We start from the raw sequence: 20,754 nt of genomic DNA on the forward strand, positions 1-20,754 counted from the left end.
GTGCATTCAATGATTTTCCCATTCAATTAAGTCCCGCCGCCCTAGCTTCTGTTGCGCATATATATATCCCTATAACCTCCTTTGTCAATTTTCGAACGTAGTATCACACAGTCACAGAGAGAGAGAGAGAGAGAGAGAGAGAGAGAGAGAGAGAGAGAGAGAGAGAGAGAGAGAGAGAGAGAGAGAGAGAGGAACAGCAACATGACTGTACCAAAAGGCTATCACTTTACGCCTACAGATCAAGAACTCCTTCTAAAATATCTCGACAAGAAGTGTACGAACGAAGCCCTGCCTTGTGACGTCGTTATCGATCGTGAGATTTACGGCGACAAAGCCCCGTGGCAGATTTTTATGGACGAAGAAGAAGACCCATGGGAGATATCCAAAACCAAAGACAAGAAGACAGATTTATGGAAGACAGAAGGTACAATCTACGTTTTCACGACCTTGATCAAGGCCAGCCAAAACAGGATTGCCAGAAAAGCCGGTTGTGGCTCATGGCACGGAGAGACGGCTCGTGAAGAAGTTAAGAACGGTAAATGTGCAATAGGGTACAAGACAACGTTGTACTTTGAGATTGCCGCCGACGAACCTATTGCAATGGACGGGCCTGTGAAAAAAGGCCACTGGATCATGCAAGAGTATTCTCTCCGTGATAGCAATACTGATAAAAGTAAAGGCAAATATGTTCTTTGCAGGATAAAAAGATTTGATGCAAAGTACACCAAGATTTCTCCGAGAAAAAGAAAGATTGTTGAGGCTGCCACTACTGATAATGACCTTGTAGTTCCGAAATCCGCAAAGCGTCCGAAATCTGCAAAGCGTGTTAGACCTGAGGTTATGCAAGAAAAGAAGATGGAGTGTGTTATTACTGCGACACCGGATACAGAAGTTGTTCCCTTCTCAAAAGATCAACAATTTGTGCAAGATCAGAATTTTCTAATGAGTGATGATGCGAATGAGTTAACCATTGAAGAACTTGAAGCTATTTGGGAACAGGAGGAGCAAGAAAGTTGTTCACCTTGGCATTGTGATAATTCTGCACTAGTTCATTGAAACGATTCGTTGTTCATTTTTAAGTACTCTAAATTTCAACAAACTGCAGAAATGATAGTTTAAATGTTGATTGTTTTTTTATTTATTTATCAATTAAGAGTTTTCTATACCTTTGAATGTAAGGGCCTCTTCCATCAGCCTATTGGTTTGCTTCTGTTGTACGTCGTGTACTACACAATCTCTCCATGGAGGCACGCATTCGACATTTGAAATATCAACTGATTTTCTCCTTGTTAAATGTTTGCCATCTATTTAGTTTGGAAAGTATGGTTCATAAAGCTATTGCTGGACATAATTTCAGCTTTAGGTTAGTGAAATGTAAAGGTATTTTAACTTAAGATGAGATGATACAAAGAGGTCACTGTGTCATTTATATTTACCATTGTGGTTTATGCCAACATGGGTGCACCTAGAATTTAGTAGAGAACCCATCACCAGCTTGCCAACGGGTTCCTCTTCGTAGTAGCTCCTGGCCTCTCTCGACCCTTTCTCCACGAAAAACACACCTTAGAAGCATTTATTTCCTAGATGTTCTGCCCCTCTCCTTGTACTTGCGTCTAAAGACCCACAAACTCATTTTCCTGCACAAGTTGCCAACCCAGTTATGTTAAGAAGACTTTATAGCCTGTATTCAAGCCATCCATGTCTAATGCCCATCACACATTACTCTTACGTTCACAGATCTCATCTCAGGATATGAGGATATTCTGCTTGCGTTCGTCTTTTTCCTCTAAGAAATGAATGCTACAGCCTTATGAATCTATTGTTTTCTGCATAACATAAGCTAAGAGTTGATCGATGACACCCACCTGTGAAGCCTGTACGTAGACCCCTTGGGACTGAATTCCCGCTCTTTATCTCGGTGATCATTTGGCTTGCGTGTGTTTTGGGAGGGGGAATGAAAAACAAAAGAAATTGGAGCTATAGATGTTAGTTTATTAGTAGTTCATTTTGCCCATTCACTATTTCATTTGTAATTAATCAGAATTTCAAGTAACTGCTGATATGATAATTCGAATAATGCGATTTTTTTAGAAGTTATGTTTTTGCTTTGGAATGTAGAGCTGCTTCTATTTGCTTGATGGTTTGCTTCTTTTGTACGGTATGTGGTACACAATCGCTGCATAGAGGCATGCATTCAACATTTTAAAATAGCCACTGAATTTCTCTTTCTGAAATGTTCACTGTCAGTTTATTCTTGGACACAATTTCAGGTTGAACATCTTTGACTTACGTTCAGATGATGCAAAGGGATAGGAAGGAGTCACTGTGTAATTTAATTCTTGAGTACTGCTATGGGTACCGACGGTACCCATAGGGAAAATGCACCGACGGCCACCGGACGGCCGTCTCCGGTCACCGGACGGCCGATCCGAGCCGTCCAAAAATTTTAAAAAATAAAACCGAGTGGCCTTACGCGAGAATCAATGGCATCCGAGGTGTGTAGGGTACTTGATCCGAGCACCCATTTTTCGTGTATATTTGTATATACGTGTATATACACGAAAAAGGGGTACTCGGATCAAGTACCCTACACACCTCGGATGCCATTGATTCTCGCGTAAGGCCACTCGGTTTTATTTTTTAAAATTTTTGGACGGCTCGGATCGGCCGTCCGGTGACCGGAGACGGCCGTCCGGTGGCCGTCGGTGCATTTTCCCTATGGGTACCGTCGGTACCAATAGGATTTCTGTTAATTCTTCATGGTAGTTTATGCCAACAAGATGTGGTTACAGATGAATTTGGCGGCAATCATGACATAAATGGAATGAGGCTGTTGAGAGGGCGGCAGCAACAATGTATGCGTAGATGCTGGTCCGTATTAACAAGAAGAAAGATTGCAGCTTGAAGCCAAATATTTCACTAATAGGGGCTGGAAAATTTTTCCTAAATGCTCCTCAAAACCAAGTAACAAGCAAGACAAAAATAGACCCGTGACGACAAAAACAGATATCAAACCTACAGCATTTGCAGCCAGGATTCTTGACGGTTCACCACATACACATATCAAAAACACCACAGCTAAAGCAGAAACTTGGTAGATGTTTCGAAAAGGCTTCCAAATTCTCCTATTTTCCTCATAAGATAAAACCTTGTGTCAGATTCTATACAAGCTCTAATGAAACTAACGATGTTCAAAATAACAATAGCTTTAAAAGTAACAATAACACACTTTTGAAGTTCTAATAGGTATTCCCGGAAAAGCTTTAAAATTTACGAAAGCTACCCCGCCGTGTCCCCATGTCTCAAGATTGTTCCACCATAAAGAAAATTAAAATTAAAAAAGTATTTTGGCTTCTCCCTAGTGTGTTGCGTGATCCCAAACTGTCCGATACAGATATGGAGACTCGTAGGTGTGTCGGTGCTTCATAGGCCAGCTCTAACTCCAATATTCAATTACAGAAACCCATACCAAGTATCGTGCAGCTGAACCTAAGATGAAAACACGTGCCTACAACAAGATTTATATGCATGTTTTTGTGTGAATATATGTGTGTGTGTGTGTGTGTATATATATATATATATATATATATATAGAGAGAGAGAGAGAGAGAGAGAGAGAGAGAGACTAAAGTAGGCACATTGTTACAAGGCATTTTTTGCTTATGATTAGAAGGCTTCACTTATTTACCAAACAGAATTTCCTCAACTAGTGAAGATGAGTTCGTAAAGCTCTGTTTGTAGCCTAAGGCTAGCAAATCCTTAAGGAGAATGGATCACTGATTAACTTGCACAAACAGATTAGTCATGAAGTTCATTACAGGTTAGGGAATCTACCATCCACCGCCAACTAATAGACCTTTTCAAAACAGTTGGACTCCATCTTCACTTTACACAACATTGAGTTAACAGAACTTTATAAGATTTATAGGCCAATGTGTCAAGTTCTCCTATGAGATCAAAGGCATAACTACTACCAAAGGGATAGATCAAAGACAATCCTAATAAATGGGGGACATGGTTCTTCCGTCTACAGACCTCAACAGTTAGTGTGAACATTATATGCATCTGCACTTTTGTTTTCATACTCTTTAGCTAAGTTCCAAATCATCTCCGCAAACAGCTTTCTGAGAATTCATTCATCTCCAAAACATCGCCACTACAATCATGAAGTCCACACAAACAATAACAAGAAGAACCTTTACCTCAGACTGAGAATTCTGGATAAACTGCAACCTATCTAAATGTCCACATATAGTCCATGTCCATTGTAGCCTCTAATACCAAGTTAATGGTAACAAGGTAACCTAACGATGATCCTCGCTTGCACAGAATCTATTCAGTAAGATAAAAAAAAAATGCTCATATAATTCCCTTTTCTTTTAATTCAGCAGGTGGTAATACATTTTAAATTAACCAATTGAAAAAACTAAACAGCTTGGCTGTTGGAACTCCTTGCAATCGACAGAAACCTAAAATTGCCAGCTAGTGTGCTTGGCCAAGAAATTGTGTCATCATTCATTTACACCTGTGAAAACACGGACAACCTATGTGACAAATTAGGTTGTCATGCCTTTCATTGCTATTGAGATTCAACTTTCTTTTCAGTTACCAGAGAAAGGTCTTTTGGTGTTCAACTTAGTATAATTAGGTAAATCCTGTACCAACAAATGTTGCCATCTGCCATCTGTTCAATCTCACAAGAACTGATAATTTCTTCTACTAAGCTAAACAAGGTTAACAGAGCAATTCAGTCAGGCAATTATCACGATTCACATGCCACGTGGCTAATGATGCACACCTGCAATCAATTGACTAATGTCTATTTGATCTGCCACATCACTGCTCAAACAATGTGGATAATGAAATGATATTATACCGACTAAAGATAATTGGAAGTCCAAATAGAACTTTGATTTCCTATTTGGATAGTGAAGTTTTGACTCACAAGTTGCAACTCTATCTACGACCTCGAACATAAATCCCAATAGACGACTTGCATGACAACTGACGGGCTACTCCTACAGCCTACAACCGAATAACTAAAAAGCAAATCCCCACTTTTGTTCCTAACCCCATGTTGGGCTTGGCTCGAAACCAAGCAATCTCCAAAATATTGCATTCTGCATCTTGATGAGCCAAAAGGAGATATGTGTACACAAGTTTCAGTCTTTGACCATGCAAAATAGAGTTTATAAATACTTGCCATCAAGTTTATCGTAGGCTTCTTCAGATATTTTGTATTTCTCTACAAGTGACGTGTCTTCTAGCCAGCCGCCAGAGGTAACTGATGATGGATCGAAATCAATAACATGCAATCGATACCTATAGCATAATAGAGATAAGCCAGTTATCTAACGAAACCATGGACCTATTTGCATACGATCTGCCACAAGTATACTTCTAAGAAAACAACAAAAAAACAAAGAAGAAAGAAAGAAATCAAATAATGCAACACAAAGTAATGAGTGCTATTGGTTAACACAACACATTTCAAGGCACGACCTAATATTTCATTGTAATGCACCTTAAGCAACGATAGTAAACAAGGAACAAACTCTTCAATGAAAATAAAACTAGTCCACCCATGTATTGGGTATATCACAACTTCAGCGTCGAGAATTTATCCAAGCAGCATAAAAAACAGCTTGACACAGCGAGGAAAGCAGGGGAAAACAGCCGATCAACCAAAAAGCTGGGGAAAACAGCTTTGAAAAGAAACAGGAAAAATGAACGCGAGAGCATTTAAAGATATATTCCTTAAATGGATTTTCATTTTTGGAAATGATTTTCACACTCTTCTCTCTCTCTCTCTCTCTCTCTCTCTCTCTCTCTCTCTCTCTCTCTAAATATATATAAATATCATATATATCCATACGTATGTACATTTATATGAGTGTATCCATAAATCCAAAATGCCTATCATCTTTTCTGCATATCTATGTCTATATGTGAAACCTATGAACACAAATCTAAAGATCACGTAGAATGCGTAAACCAAACTAAGACAACAATAGAGAGAACTGGTTCGAATACTGCAAAATTAAATTAGGGCAAATCGGAGGTTCCACAAACTTCCTGCATATTTAACGAAACGAGCATCGCATAGGGTTGGCATTTAATAAGTCCCATATCATTGTAGATGCTGGAATGCAAACTTCCTACTGATGTTAACAACATAGAACATCCATAAGTGCCTCATAACAGTAATAGAGCAAAGCAACTAGCACTGCATAAATCAAAATATGCAGAGTCACTTCTCACAACATAATGCTTCTATTACAGATCAAAAGAACACTACAAAAGCATAGTCAACTAACCCGTCCTGTGGAGAATAAAAACCAAGAGGCCTCGAGTTATCACTTAATTCTGAAATTTTGGCACCCATGTCATCATATAGCTCAAGTCCCATTGAATTAACAGAAGTACCACATTTTTTCCACATCTTTTCCTTCACGGCTTTGACTGTCAACTGTCAGAGAAGTAACAAAACTTGGTCACAGAACACATTGCAAGTAGAGCAAGTAAGCTAGTTTCGTGTGTCAAACAAAACCCCCCCTCAAAAGTAAATCAAAGAGCATATTCAAACAAATTGCTAAATGCCAAATACACTATGAAAACACTACAAGTTAATGCAGCATATGAGCAAAATGCAACCTAGCAAACTAAAGCCAGTGGACTTGAAGAACAATGCACATTTCAACATTGAAAATCGGTTATGTTCAGTACCTGAAGAGAAAAGCGAACATCAGTAGAGAAGCTCTTGAGGTTGGAATGTGTAATGCGTAAAAGAACTGACTCGTCCCCTTGAATCTGTAAGCGAGACCCCATGGCCTTGAAACTCAACCTCCGTGTGTTCTCCCCAACTTCTATAGCAAGTGACGTTTTCTTGTCACGTAATTGGGCCCTTTATCGTTTTATCTGGTCATACATACACATATGCATATTATCTACAATGACTAACTGGTTGACTAAAATTGAACAACTGCATATTCTTCTCAGTACATGATTGTTGAGGTTTTACGTGGAAGTTATTTCCACGTGAAAGATATCAAAAGTGCAATTGAATAAACATCCCATCATCTTTTAGTGCTTGGTTGAATGTCACAAACTTTCAGGTGTTTGGAGCACAGCAACAACAGCAGCACATAAAATTAACGAGTACGATCTCCCAGTCCAAAAAGGGAATTAATACAAGCTAAAATTAACAAGGATAACTAACCTGATTTTGAAGCCAAACAACTTTTCTTTTTTTGACAGCTCAGGTGTTCGAGCCAGCTTAAGCATACTTCAACTAATCCTATGGACCAATCCCACCGTCTATTAGCGGGGGCCAATTAAATCCCACTGGCTGCTAGCAGGAGCCAGTTAAAACCAAGGCACAACTCCGTGTGGACTCACCCCAAAGGAGTTGATGGCACCTTAGGAGAGCAAACCCTAAGTCCTGGGTTTGACCACTAGGCCAACCCCTTGGATTCAAGCCAAACTAGTTTGCAATGGCTTTAAAGATGAAAAGCGATATTACTGATATGGAAGGCTGAATTTTGAAACCAACCCATTTAGCACATTTATAAATGCAAAGCAAGACACGAGATCAATGAATGACTTTGCCCTCAAGCTCATCCAAAAGGAAAAATAGTAGACAAATCTGTATCGCGTCGGTTAGATGAGAATTGGTAGTACAAAGGTAGAAGGAAAGCAAAATGAATGATTAATAAAATGCCAAACAAATATCACGAAATTTTGCAGAAATTATGAAGAAAAAAACCCTAATTAAGTAATTATAGATCTTGAGAGAGAGAGAGAGAGAGAGAGAGAGAGAGAGAGGGGACCTGTTGGGATTTTGATTAGCTTCGAGCCATTCGGATTCGTGAGATCTCTTTTTGAAATTCTTTCCCTGCTTTTGGTGGGAAGTGGGAGCAGGAAAGGGAAAAAAAGAAAAAAGAAAAAAAAAAAGACGGTTTTTTTTAAAAAAAAAACAGCGTCGTTTTTTGGGTTTAAGAACCCCTGGGGAATGTACGGACGTTTTTAGGGCCTAGAATAATCGGATCTGTTCATTTTTTAGAACGGGTAGAAAATTTTGATTTTACAAAAAATTATGTTAATCGGACACCAACTAGTATCTCATCGAGGTGAATTTAACTTCGTAAAAATTGGTTTGGCCACGTTGAATTAAACCCACCGTATTGGACTCCTTGAGCCTATGTCGGGTTCATTACTTCATTTCGTTAATAGAAGGGAAAATGACTTTAAGCACGCCAAAAAATCATGTCGGTCTAATAAATCTCAACACATAACTCTTGAGACACCATATTGTTTTACAAGATACTCTAACTTTGTTCCACAGAAATCATATTTTTCAACTATCAAATAGGCATGATTTTTGTCGAACTCGAATCGAGCTTTAAGAATAAAAATTTTTGATAATCAAAATAGACACGAAAAGATATCACAAAGAGCCCTATCAAGACGGTCCGGTTCTTTTAATTCATGTATAAAAGGGGTATTTTTACAAGAGATTATTCTGTATTCCAGAAGCAATGATCCTCTTCCACATAAAAGTATGTGAAGTACATGCGCCAAACACTTTTGTGAGAGGAAGAAGCATTGCTCCCGAAACACAAATAATTTTCTTTTTTTTTAAACACATTAGAAATTCATTAATATCAATAAGGATTATAACCCACCTTGTGTCTCTAATACGGATTTTCCTCTGACATTAATGTCAAGCAGTAGAGGAAACATGGCTAAACATTTGTGATGGGGCAGTTGATGCAAAGAGGACTCGGGGGAGGTGCTGCCCCAAGCGCGTTGTCTTTCGTGTTGTGCCCCAAAACAACGTCGTTTTGGGGCTGGGGAGGATACAAGCTGCATGTTAGCCCATGACGGCTCTGTTTGGTGCTGCCCCTTTATTCCCATTTCAGATTTTTGGGATAATAAACCCTTCATCGACTCCTATTTCTCCCGCCAAAATCGTTCCTCCTCCTCCCTTATGGACTTCGGTTGCTTCTCCATCTTCAATTCCTTCCACCTCTGATCAATCCTCTATCACCAAAGGTCTCCAAAACCGTTCCTCCTTCTCCGTCATGGATTCCTATCGTTGCTTCTCCACCGCTGAAAGCTAAATCTCCTTCTCCCGCATTCTAAAGGTATGCCAAAACAACACCATTGATTGATAATAATTTTTTTCCCCTTTTCTTTTGTTTTGGTTTTTAATTTGGGTTAATTTATGTAAAAATCAAGTTGTTCATGATCGATTACTTCTTGGCCCTGAAATATGAGGATTGAAAAAATGGGTGAATTGGTAAATGGTAGGAAAACAACCAGCTCACCTAGAACAGGTTCATAGAATACAAAAACCTTCTCTCTCTTCAATTTTCAACATGTTTCTAAGAAAAATACTTTTAAAAATAGTTTTTTATTTTTTTGCAAAAACTTGTTTTTTTTTTTTGTGAAAACTATTTTTTATTAAAACCGTTTTTCCCAAAAACTTTTTTTTTTTTTTTTGCAAAAATAGTTTATTTCAAAACATTTTTTTAATTAAAACATTTTTTTTCATAAACTGTTCTTTTTTTTTTCAAAATCTTTTTCTTGAAAACTTTTTTTAAAATGAAAGTTTTCAAAAAATTATTTTCTCTTTTTCTAATAACCTGTTTTTATTAGTTAGAAAACTATTTTAAAAAGTTTGTTTTCTATATCACAATTTTAAGATTTTTATAAGTTGAAAAAGTGTTGTGTCAAGTTTTGGTTATTCAATTTTAATTGTACTATTGTAGACCTCTACATTGCTAACCTTAGCAATGAATAACCAAAGGATGATGTACAACTTTTGATTATTCCACTACGGATGCTCTCACCCATTTCATTTTGATTATTCCATTACGGATGCTCTAATAGATTTTGTTCCACAATGAAGTTGAATGTACTTTTCTCCTCTTCAGAAATTGCCTTATATATAGAAACTGATTTTCATAATCAAAAAATCTTATTTGCAGACCATTCCGTAAAGAACGCTTTATATAGCCAATCATGTATTGCCAAAGTATTTTTGACGGTTCGGATTGAAATTGAATTGTGACCGGTCAAAATTGAAAACGAATCTTAGCCATTGATTGCGCGAATGGATGGCTAGGATTGCGCCGCTCCGTGAATAAGTTTCTCTCTATCAATAATTCAATATAGGAGTATTTGCAAAAATTGTAGGGGCAAAACAGTAAAATCACAATAATAACTGCCACACCCAAAAAATTAGTTATAGCCAAGAAATGAATCTTGTATTTCTCTTCCCCACAATTCGCCCAAACGGCCAAACCCACCTTCAACCATACCACCAACAAACCCCCAAAAATCATTCTCGTTTCCCCTTCCTCTCGCGCTCTACTCGGTCGATCTCGCCGCCACGAATCCCACCGTGGAGAAGCTTGATTTTCCTTCCGCCGAGTGGCCCAAGGTTTGGGGATCTTGCCATGGCTTGGTTCTGGTTTCCGGCCCAAGTAACGATTCCAACTTCTTGTGGAATCCCTTCACTAAAGAATGTAAGAAACTACCCAAATACCCAATCTCTTGGAATCTGTTTACTATACAATTTATTCTATTTGGAGTGGGTTATGACTCGTCGACAGATGATTACAAGGTTGTGGTGCTCCTTTACCGTCTACGTGCTGTGTATTCATTGAAATCTGATGCTTGGAGGGTAAGTAAAGTTACAGATTACAAGTATCCAGAGGTTCCGGACGGATTTTCTTTTAATGAACGTCTCCATTAGCTTACTGTGGGTACCCCTATGACTGTTGCTGCTTTTGATATGTCGGGTGAGATTTTAAGGGAAATCAAGTTGCCTGCTTCTTTTGATAAGTATAGGTATTTTGGTGAGTTCACTGATCATCAAATGGCGGTTATTGGGGGTTCTCTCTCTTTGTTGTTGTGGCCGAGTCATGACTACGGAGTTGAAGTTTGGATGATGAAGAAGTAGTTTGGATGATGAAGAAGTACGGGGTAAGAGACTCGTGGACCAAATTTACGATTTCTAATCCTCGGTCGGGAATATTCTATGTGTCGTGTTTGTCAGTTGAAGACGAATTTGTGTTGGCAATAAGGGCAAAGATATTTTGATTTTTACAAAGAGATAGTGGATGAGTCTGTGGGAAACAAACTGGTTCTATACAATTCGGAAAAAAAAAACACTGAGGATCATAGTTGTTTCTGGCATTCCAACTGATTTTTATATTGGGGACCTGTACCTCGAGACCCTCGTCTCTCCTAATCACGGAGGACAGATTCGGAGACGCAGTGAAGCTTCTTTAGGTGAAAGTTCAAAGCCTTATCAGGTATATTTCCAACATAAAAACCACTCCGTCCCTTCTAATAATTGATTAGTTGTATATACATGTCATATATTACATGAGCTTCCAACAAGCTGTCAGTAGCAATTTCATTAGTTTGGCTCTGGTAAATGGAACATATTTTGATCGAGGATATTGAAATAGAGGCTTTGAAATGTTAGTAAGCGAGTATTCAGTTGTGCCTCAAATGTGATTGGGTAGCTCCCCCATCTAGTTAAGAATGCCTCCGGTATTGGAGGGAATTGGCTCCATACTTCATTATGCCCTTTCCTATACCAGTTATTTATACTGCTAGGCATGGATTCTGATGCCCGTTATGTTTTCTTCTCATATGGTTAGACATTGTTCTCTAATACGGATATATGCCTAGTGTTCAACACTTTTAGTTATGGACAACTTCGGAAACAACAATCGTTACTATCATCTGATCTGTTGAAGGGTTTATTTGCTGTTGGTGTTATGGATAAGCTCAAGTCACTGTATAAAATAAATATACAGATAGGTACAGAGAATGATCATGGTCAAGGTCTATCATTAGTACTGAATCTGAATCAAAAGAGCAGCATCAGCAAACTACAAACTTTTTTGTCACGAAATAACCTTTTAGCTCAATTCCAAATGAAAACTTTGCTTTCCAAAAGGGAAAAAAAGAAAACAAGATTTGACAGTAAGAGAAGCACAACCAAATGACAGATTGTGCACAGATCTTTTGAAGCACAACCAAGCGAAAGGAAAGGTTCGGTTTTTTCGGTTTTGTGACAAATGAGAAATCTTGGTAAAATATGTGGGATTCTTAGATATATATATGCTTGAAAGTAGTTATATAGTAAGAAGAAATCAGATGGCACTTGGGAGTGAAATTTTTGGAAATTAGGAAGTACTTACAGCTCAAGTTTCGTTAATACTTAATGAACAAAACTTGGTATTCGTACTTGTTCTGGGCCTATCTCAGAACTTGGTAGTGCATTTTACCCCGTGACTGAGAAATATCAAAAGAAATGGTACCCCCAATTCCCTTTATCTCAAAGATTAAACATCATTATTGCTCAAGTCCCATAAGTGGAAAGAAGAAGAACAATAGGAAAGACTTTAGAAGGAATATACTTTACCTTATATCAATGATGTTCTTACATTTGTTGAAAAAAAGAAGAAAAAAGCTCAATCCTTTCTATAATTTGTCATTGTCGTTTTTAAAAATGAACTGTGTCGTTTATTGGATAAAAACATAAAGCGCTTTTGTGTATAGTTTGTTTGTAATTATTTTTCATCAATTTAAAAATTAATTGTGATTTTTAAATTGGAATGAAAAAAGGTTAATGCACAGAATTGTTTTATTTTCTTATTCGAAAACTGGCATGAATATTTTTATGAAGGGCTAAAATTAGGGTACGGGAGAATTATGATTAGTTATGTACTTATCCGAATGAATAAGTAATATGTTTTGTGCTTGTGTCCATGCTCTCATTAGTATGAACATGATCCAAATGTTTTTTGTTTTTTTTGAAGGGCAGCATGGTTTCTAGGGATATGTATTGGGTAGCTATCAATTGTAGTGCTGGGTTTGAGAAAGGAGAGAGGGAAGCTGTGTATGGGTGACACTGTTAGAAACTTAGAGTGGGGCAGCCCTTGGGACAAGAGAATGTCATGGGAAGGTTGTGGATTGCTTGGGATAGAGTCCTCATGAAAGCCAAAGAGAGGCCATGGCCTCGGACTTCCTGGGGCATTCTCAACTTGGGGCTTGTTAAGCAGGTAGTTAAATAGCTAATCACAAAAGTAGGTAATTAAATAAGGAAAATGTTTGGAACACAGACGCTCAGACATTGAGAGTGAGAAAAGGGATGCGGGAAAAGGGTTTGACAAAGGATGTTGGCTGCCGTTGGGTTAATGTGGGTTGTGTTAACTCTTTTGTGTCTAAAAATCAAAAGCATCCTCAATGTGATGAAATCTATGAAACATTAGAACAATTAGCCTTAAAGATGAAAGATGCGGGTTATAGGCCTGGCCTTGGTTCAGAAATAGGCACAATACCTGAGTTTGTGGAATGAATAACCTTACACTCTAGATTTTGACGGCATGTACTTTAGAGACCCATAATTATTTTCTCAAATTTTAAATGTTTAATATGTATTTGGATTATCAAAGTGTGTATAACAATGTGGATATGAGTTGGGTCAATGTGAGATGACTTGTAAGTTGTGGGAGTTGACGTGATACAATAGGAGTGAAAGGGTGAAAGTGTTATTTGTGCTATATAAGTAAAAAAAAAAGGGCGCTCCTATTCGCAGCCCTCTATTTACTCTCATAGCCCGTTAAAAATTTCCAATTATACTCGACAGTTAGTTACCGAAATTGAGATATATTTTCAGCATCCAATTACCGAAATATAATATTTTTTTCAACAGATATTTACCGAAAATGCATGTTCGGCAGTTGTTTACCGAAAGTTGAACATATTTTCGACATATAGTTACCGAAATATAAACTTGTTTTCAACAGCAATTTACCGAAATGTTATTTATGATTTTCAACAACCATTTACCGAAATGTAATGGGTTACGAGAGAAAATAAACGAATGCGAATAACCGCGCCCAAAAAAAAGAAGGGAGCAGGAGATTATTTTTTGTTCTCTTTTCCTTTCCTTTCTTTTCTTCTTCTCCGGCGTCTCTCTCGCTCTCACCTTTCTCACCTTCTCTCTTCGATTTCATCGACCACGAGTGAGACTTTTGAAAAATCCCAAGTACTAAAGTTGTTCTACGCGACGAGAGCTTCCTATCCATCGAAAAAAATTCACGATCGGAGCACTTCGAAGTTTCCTCCATGTTCGGGCTTGCTTCTAACCCTCGAGGTAGGGATCTCTTGCCTTCTTTACATGTTTAAGTGTTGGTTTAATGTACGAGAATCGAGTTTGATCATTTATTTTGAGTCTTGAACAAATCTGGTATATGCTGAAAATTTCGTGGGTTTTGGAAATCTGTCTTTTGGGAGCCCTTCTGCTAGGAATCAATTTTTGGTGCCTTCATAACAGTTAAAGTACGTTTCAATACAAAGATTTCGGTACCAAGATCATGAAAAACGGATAATCACACAATTAGTTATGAATTTTTGAATACCGGCTGTTTCCTGGATACGCGAATCTGTGCGTGGCAGTCTTCTTTTAATTTTCTGGGCATGATGAACATTTTGGGTGGCTTTGGGTCTTTTACAGGAGTTGCATATTTAAGTTAAGAAGAGATTGGCGTTGGAATCAAATAATTTGGTTAAGTATACAATTTTTGGTGAATTTCTAAAGCAGGGTTGGTTGACTGGTGCGAAAATGGTTGCGAATCAGTTTTTCTTTTGATTGTTGGGTTAACCTCCTCTCGTTTCTGAACCTGGAATTTTTACTGAGTGTAGGGCTTGTAGTGGTGCAACCTTTGGCGTTGGTTTCAATGTTTTTGGGTTTAAGATGAAAGAGTTATGATTTTTCAATCAATTTTACTTATTCCCGCGTAGAATCTGACAACACCGACGGACTTTGGTGTAATGGCCATAACTCCTAGCTCGGGACTCGAAATGACGCACCGTTTGTTTTGTTAGAAACTAGACACATAGAGCTTTCCAACGATACATCCCATGCACCATGGGTATGTCCGAGCGATAACAGATTTGCATCCAAAGTTGACCTAAATTCTGCCTTTGCACCAGTTTTTACTGTTATGTTGAAGCTATAATCGCAAGGCCGTAGTTAGGTTACCCGAACTCTGTTGTTGATGTATGACCTATGGATTCAAAGAAGAAGAAGTCCATTTTTCAATGGTTTAAGTGTCGCCTTGGAATTCATGTTGTTTAATTGGATATGGTCAAATGTAAATGATTAATTTCGCCAATTTGATATGTAGGGATTTCTTACTTGTTCTATGCGTTGATGAGTTGAATTTGTACCTAAATCTCGTGTCTGATTGTTGTTTTGAAGTGTATTGTTGGCCCTTGAAATCTGTGTATCGCGCTGAAATTTCCAGGCGCTACTCATAGTCCGTTTTTGGTCCTACCCGTAGCCACTGATCAGAAACTGAACATTTGTTCCGCTACACGTAGTCCGTTTTTGGTCCTACCCGTAGCCACTGCAGATTTTTGTAAAAAACCCTTGATCTCACATTCTAATGTCGTGGTTCGTTTTCATAAATAATGGTATGTATCTTTATGAGTTCAAGGATGTTAATTTACATTTAACGGAAAGTATGACGGTAGCTTGATGTATACGATTGTCAAATGCCGAACCAAGAACTTGAGACACTATGTGAGGAATATGATTGAAATGGAGCACACGAACACTGAATGCAAGTTGTGAACTTTGTGACTTGGTGATTTAATAAGAATCGATGACATGAGTAATGAAATGGCTGAAGGAAACTTGAACGGGCCCGTCAATTGGCGTGGTGACCGGCAGGGGATGAACGGGGTCCTAAATACCCGGAATGAACGGGTCCACCTATTGGTGCGATGATCGGTAGTGAATGAACGGGTCCACCTATTGGTGCGATGACCGGTAGTGAATGAACGGGTCCGCCTATTGGTGTGATGACCGGCAGGGAATGAACGGGATCCCAAATACCCGGAAGTGCACAAGAAAGCCACGGATCTACCGAAAGGTGTGATGTCGGAATGAACATAGGATGCACGGGGTCCTTAATGCCCGGAAATAAAATCGAAACGCGTGACATGGTGAAAACGGAGAATCTTGTTATTATTTATTATCATACTAAGATTGAAAATGTCAGTTTGAGTTGTTAACTTGGATCGTCTAATGTGTTAATACATGTTTTCTTTTATTCTTCCCTTTAGACCTCCAAATCATTGTGGCTTGTCCTCCTGGTGTGTGATGGGCATCTTGTTCTGTGTGAATGTATAATTGGTACCTCGTGGTGTGATGCATTGTGAGAGTTTCATATATGGTATTTGTTTGTCAGACTTATAAGGGGAATCTTAATGTGGAGGAGTTTTGCTAGATGTTCAACTTGAGATTTGAAGATTGATTTGGGGTTGACGGGTGAGTTTCTTTGTTGTTGAGGTGCGATATTGTTTGACTTGTCATTGCTTACCTTATGTTCTAACTCTACATGCCTAGCGTGTATATTTTGGGGTGAGGTTGGCTAGTTGTATGAGAAAAGAAAGTGAAAACATTTTGTTAAAGAACTAAGATTAATCTTTAGGTCATTGAAATGGAAATGAAAAAGCAAGGATTGATTTGGATAACGCCGTAACGGTAAGCTGAGATTTTTAAGAATGTTGGTGTGTGTGGGTGAGAGGGTTGGTGTTTGAGAAATGGAGTTAAATATTTTCCAGCGTGAGTATGACATTTTGAGCTTCACTTTTGACAAAACAAGTATGCTTTTGGAAAATGTTTTCCCTTGTGATCTTTCTTCACTTCTGCATGTAATTTAGGTATGGATATCTCTACGAGCTAGTGTAGCTCACCCTATCCTTTCAGGTACTCGCCATGGCACTTAGCTTGGATTGCATGGAGTGCACATTGAGACGTCTCTTGAGAGCTTCATTGGTATCATAAAGGAAGTGTTTATCATCTAGTCTAATTCATGTTGTGTACTTTACTCGCAATGGAAAGTTGTACCTTTTGATTAGAATATATGTAAAGCTATGTGTAAATTCCTCTCCTTGATCATTATGGAACTCATTTAATTGTAAACGTTTGGGAGACTTTATGTAAAAAAAAAAAAAATATTTAGAGAGAAGAAGAAGAGACTTTGATTCTTTATTTGGATTGGTATGACAGTTAAGGGTAAATATAGTTTGAGAGGAAGACTTTTGTTGTGGAAAATATATTATTATTTTAGTTGAAAATCGCAGGCGTGACATGTACTTCGTAGTAAACCAATCCACGAGCTGTGGAATAGAGGCTTTGCTGAGTAAGTAGTGGCAGTTTTCATGTGAAGTCTTTTAGGGGACTCCGTTGGGAATTAGGGAGAATGGATTCCCATGGAAAGGTATCTGGAAGGTGGGGGGGGGCCGTCTCCTGCTGCATTATATTTTAGGACCGCTAATCAGCTAGTCTTCTTATGGAAGACGATCTGATTACAAGGAGGAGGGTTGTCAATTGGTGTTGCATGTGTCGGGGGGAGGGGGGAGATTTGTCTTGCACTCTGTCGTGCATTGTGAATTGTCAAGGGATCTTTGTTCTGATTCTTGCTTGTTTTAGGGTGAGTTTGGTGTTACCGGAGAATATGGGCTGATGTTTTATTTGTAAGAGTGTATTAGGCTAGAAGAAAGGCTTGGCTACTCTCACCTCCTAAGTGAAAAGTAACGCGACAGAGCTAGGGACTTTTGCAGGGATAGAATTGTTGGTGGCAGATTGAGAAGTTATTTTTTTGGTAATGCTGCATAGTTTGATTTCTGTGAGACAGATGCTTCTTTTTGATAGTCTAACGAATTTTATAGATTCATTTGTCTGAAGAGTATCCTCGTCTTTTTGGCTTGACCGGTTTTCTTTGCTCTGTTGTGCTTTTTTGGGATGTTATTAGTGTTTAATGTCCTTTCTCTTGTATTGTCTATTGGTCTTCAGATATCTTCCTAAGTACTATTAGTAACTTAAAAAAGAACTTGGCTGAGTAGCGTTCGGTTTCAAGTTGACAAAATCTTGGTTGCGTGGATCGCGTGATTAGAAGTCCAACATGATGCTTATTGCTTCTCTCTGGTGTCTTTCCCATGGCAATTGGCTAAAGTATTCCAAGCGAAACAATCATGTCGATCACAGAGCAATGGAAAACTGCAAAAAAACTTCTAAAACTGCACATAATTAGCAGCTCCATGTTTCATTGGAGAATTAAAACTCTTATAGGTAGCATTAATTGAAAATTTCGATGACAGTAGGTTCCATGCTTACTGAACTTTCTTTTCCCCATAACAAGTTTCCATATGGAATATTCAGAAATATCATCCACTGCACAAAAATTTAGTTCCTATTTGTGATGTTTGAGTTTGATATATTGTTACATTTCTGATCAAACCTTTGCCTTTGTCCGTGTCCCATAAAGAACAATCCAACTGGAAAAGGTTAGAGATTCTAAATCAACATATGTTGATGGATTTCAATATGGATTTGAGATTCTCTTAACAACAACTTATGTTTTTTTGGAAAAGGTAACAAGAGGAAACCAATCAATTAATGAGGGATATGAGGTTCTTGATTGAAAGATGAGACCCCAAAAAAATTGAGTATCAAGCCCATATTGAGAAGGATGGATTTCTAAAGACTGAAGCTGTTAGGGACTTTATCCTTCTTGAGTTTACGTGTTATAAGTTCACAGTTAGTCAAATCAGTAGTGAGTGAATCCTGTTAGTCAATGTTCTAAAAATCGCTAGGCGCGAATCGGGTGGAAAAGGTGCGCTTAGCGCCTAGGTGGGACTAGTCACCTGTTTAATCTAGAATCAACATCTATTCAAACATTGTTTTCGCCCACTCAACAGCCTTATTCCATTCATCACATTGCCACCGGATCGAATTAAATTTTATTTTTTACGGGCATATAACAAAAACTTGTTGTCATAAACTACAAAGAGTGAAATAAATAAAACAGTGACTGCTCCCTATCCCTTTGGTATGTAGTGATTTTGGGCTACGTGTCATACAAAAGAAGCAAACCAATAGGCAAATAGGAGAAGCAAACCAATAGGCAAATAGCAGAAGCAAACCATTAGGCAAATAGAATAAGATCCACATTCCACAGCCTAGAATAATCATAAAACTACCTAGAATAATCATAAAACTGATAAAAAAACATACTGTCTTTAATCTCTAATATCTGCAGCTTGTTGAAATTTTGATTACTTACAAGCAAATGATGAATGGGCTCAATGAACTACTAATTAAGCTATCATCTACATATCCAGTTTCTTTCGTTCTTCATTCCCCCTCGGACGGACACACAACAAACATACCATAATGTGCACTCTCTTGCTCTTGATGTTGCTAGCTCCATTCTCCGTTCTTCAGGAATGATCAATCTCACCACCATATTGAGGGAAGATGTTCTGACATGTTATTTTTCTGTTGATCCAAAAACAAATCATTGGAAAAAGAGAATATCGATAATGGTTCCGCTGTGGCATGTAACATGGAGTTTGGAGACAAGAACCCTTCACTCTCGTGATTGCTTGGAAGAAGCTCCGCACTCAACCAGGTTTTTGCATTCTCCTGTTCCTCCCAAATGGCTTCAAATTCTTCAACCGTAAGCTCATTTGGATCATTACTCATCGCAAAACTCTGTTCTTGCACAAGTAGTTCTTCCAAGAAAGGAGCGACTTCTGTTTGTGTTTCTGGTGCCACAACAATATGGCAATCCATATTCTTTTCTTCCCCCAAATTCGTTTGAATACGCTTTGCCGGTTTCGGAACTCTAAGGTCATCATCAGTTGTAGCAACCTAATCTACATTCTTTCCTTTCCTTGGTGATATCTTGGTGTCCTTTGAGTAGTCTCTTTTTATCCTACAAAGAACACATTCGGCACCATCGGGTAGAGAGTACTCATGCATGATCCAGTGGCCTTTTGTCACACTCCTGTCGATTGCACCCATTTCGTTTGAAATCTTAAAGCACAAAATCCTCTTGTACCCTATCAAACTGATATTATCCTTGTCAATTTCCAACACTTGTTCAAGAGCGGTCTCTCCATGCCATGAGCCACAACCGGCAGTTCTAGGTCTCTTTTTTCCGCTGCCCTTGATCAAGCTCGTGAAAACATAGATTGTGCCTTTTGTCTTCCATAAATTTGTCTTCTCGTCTTTGGTTCTGCATATCTCCCACAGATCTTCGTCGGTAAAAATCTGCCATGGGGCTTTGTCGTTAGCCCCATAAATCTCACCTCGATAAACTCGTCACAAGGCAGGGTTTGGTCCATAGACTTCTTTTTAAGAAAGTCTAAAGTTCTTTATTTGTAGGCCTAAAGCGATATCCTGATGGCAGAGTACTCATGTTGCTTCTCTCTCTCTCTCTCTCCAACTATCTACTCTATTACTAAGTACTGCTATTCTCTCAACTCTCTCTGTGAATGTCAAAGGGGTTATAGGGATATATATACACAAGAGAAGGGTGGCGGGACTTAATTGAGTGAGACAAATCATGGAGTGACGGGAAAGTCTTGGACTCTTAACTCACTCAGAGTTTGTTGAGAAATTAAATATCGGACTAAAGGATTTACATCATAAGATGATAACAAATTAAAATTTAGGACAAATTTTCGTAGTCATCCATCTAGTTTTACGGTTGTCTCAATTTCGTCCATCTACTTTCAATTGCTATCAAATAAACCGTGTAGTTTGTTTTACGTTCCAAATTGGTAAAATCGTTAACACCGTTAATGAAACTAACAGAAAAATATGATTAAAAAATTAAGTGCTCCAATTTTCAATTCGGTTGAACC

At 38.3% G+C, this 20,754-nt stretch overlaps 2 protein-coding genes and 1 long non-coding RNA gene across 3 annotated transcripts; 2 read left to right on the plus strand and 1 right to left on the minus strand.

Moving 5' to 3' along the window:
* Nucleotides 1–201: 201 nt before the first annotated feature.
* On the plus strand, nt 202–1,056 carry LOC131327841 (NAC domain-containing protein 41-like). Its single transcript, XM_058360969.1, has one exon. It carries the CDS (start codon nt 202–204, stop codon nt 1,054–1,056), a length of 855 nt encoding a protein of 284 aa, XP_058216952.1.
* Nucleotides 1,057–4,853: 3,797 nt separating this feature from the next.
* Nucleotides 4,854–7,906, minus strand: LOC131325896 (tubulin-folding cofactor B-like). Its single transcript, XM_058358376.1, has 4 exons — nt 7,830–7,906; nt 6,727–6,918; nt 6,318–6,469; nt 4,854–5,322 (listed from the first exon to the last, which is right to left on the minus strand). The coding sequence occupies exons 2-4, from the start codon at nt 6,826–6,828 to the stop codon at nt 5,190–5,192; spliced, it is 387 nt and encodes a 128-aa protein (XP_058214359.1). The 5' UTR covers nt 6,829–6,918; nt 7,830–7,906; the 3' UTR covers nt 4,854–5,189.
* Nucleotides 7,907–13,947: 6,041 nt separating this feature from the next.
* On the plus strand, nt 13,948–17,092 carry LOC131325899 (uncharacterized). The gene is made up of 2 exons (XR_009199866.1): nt 13,948–14,185; nt 16,808–17,092. It is a non-coding gene; the product is annotated as an uncharacterized LOC131325899 (long non-coding RNA).
* The last annotated feature ends 3,662 nt before the right edge of the window (nt 17,093–20,754 follow it).

The sequence above is a fragment of the Rhododendron vialii genome, chromosome 5a, assembly GCF_030253575.1.
Source record: "Rhododendron vialii isolate Sample 1 chromosome 5a, ASM3025357v1".
Taxonomy (NCBI): domain Eukaryota; kingdom Viridiplantae; phylum Streptophyta; class Magnoliopsida; order Ericales; family Ericaceae; genus Rhododendron; species Rhododendron vialii.

Bases quoted from the DNA above. Each gene is read 5' to 3' on its own strand.
- LOC131325896 (XM_058358376.1), bottom strand. From the start codon at position 6,828: ATGGGGTCTCGCTTACAGATTCAAGGGGACGAGTCAGTTCTTTTACGC. The intron at 6,470-6,726 runs GTACTGAACATA...CTTCTCTGACAG, and splicing joins ATGTTCGCTTTTCTCTTCAG to TTGACAGTCAAAGCCGTGAA. The intron at 5,323-6,317 runs GTTAGTTGACTA...ATTATGCTATAG, and splicing joins TTTTATTCTCCACAGGACGG to GTATCGATTGCATGTTATTG.
- LOC131327841 (XM_058360969.1), top strand. From the start codon at position 202: ATGACTGTACCAAAAGGCTATCACTTTACGCCTACAGATCAAGAACTC.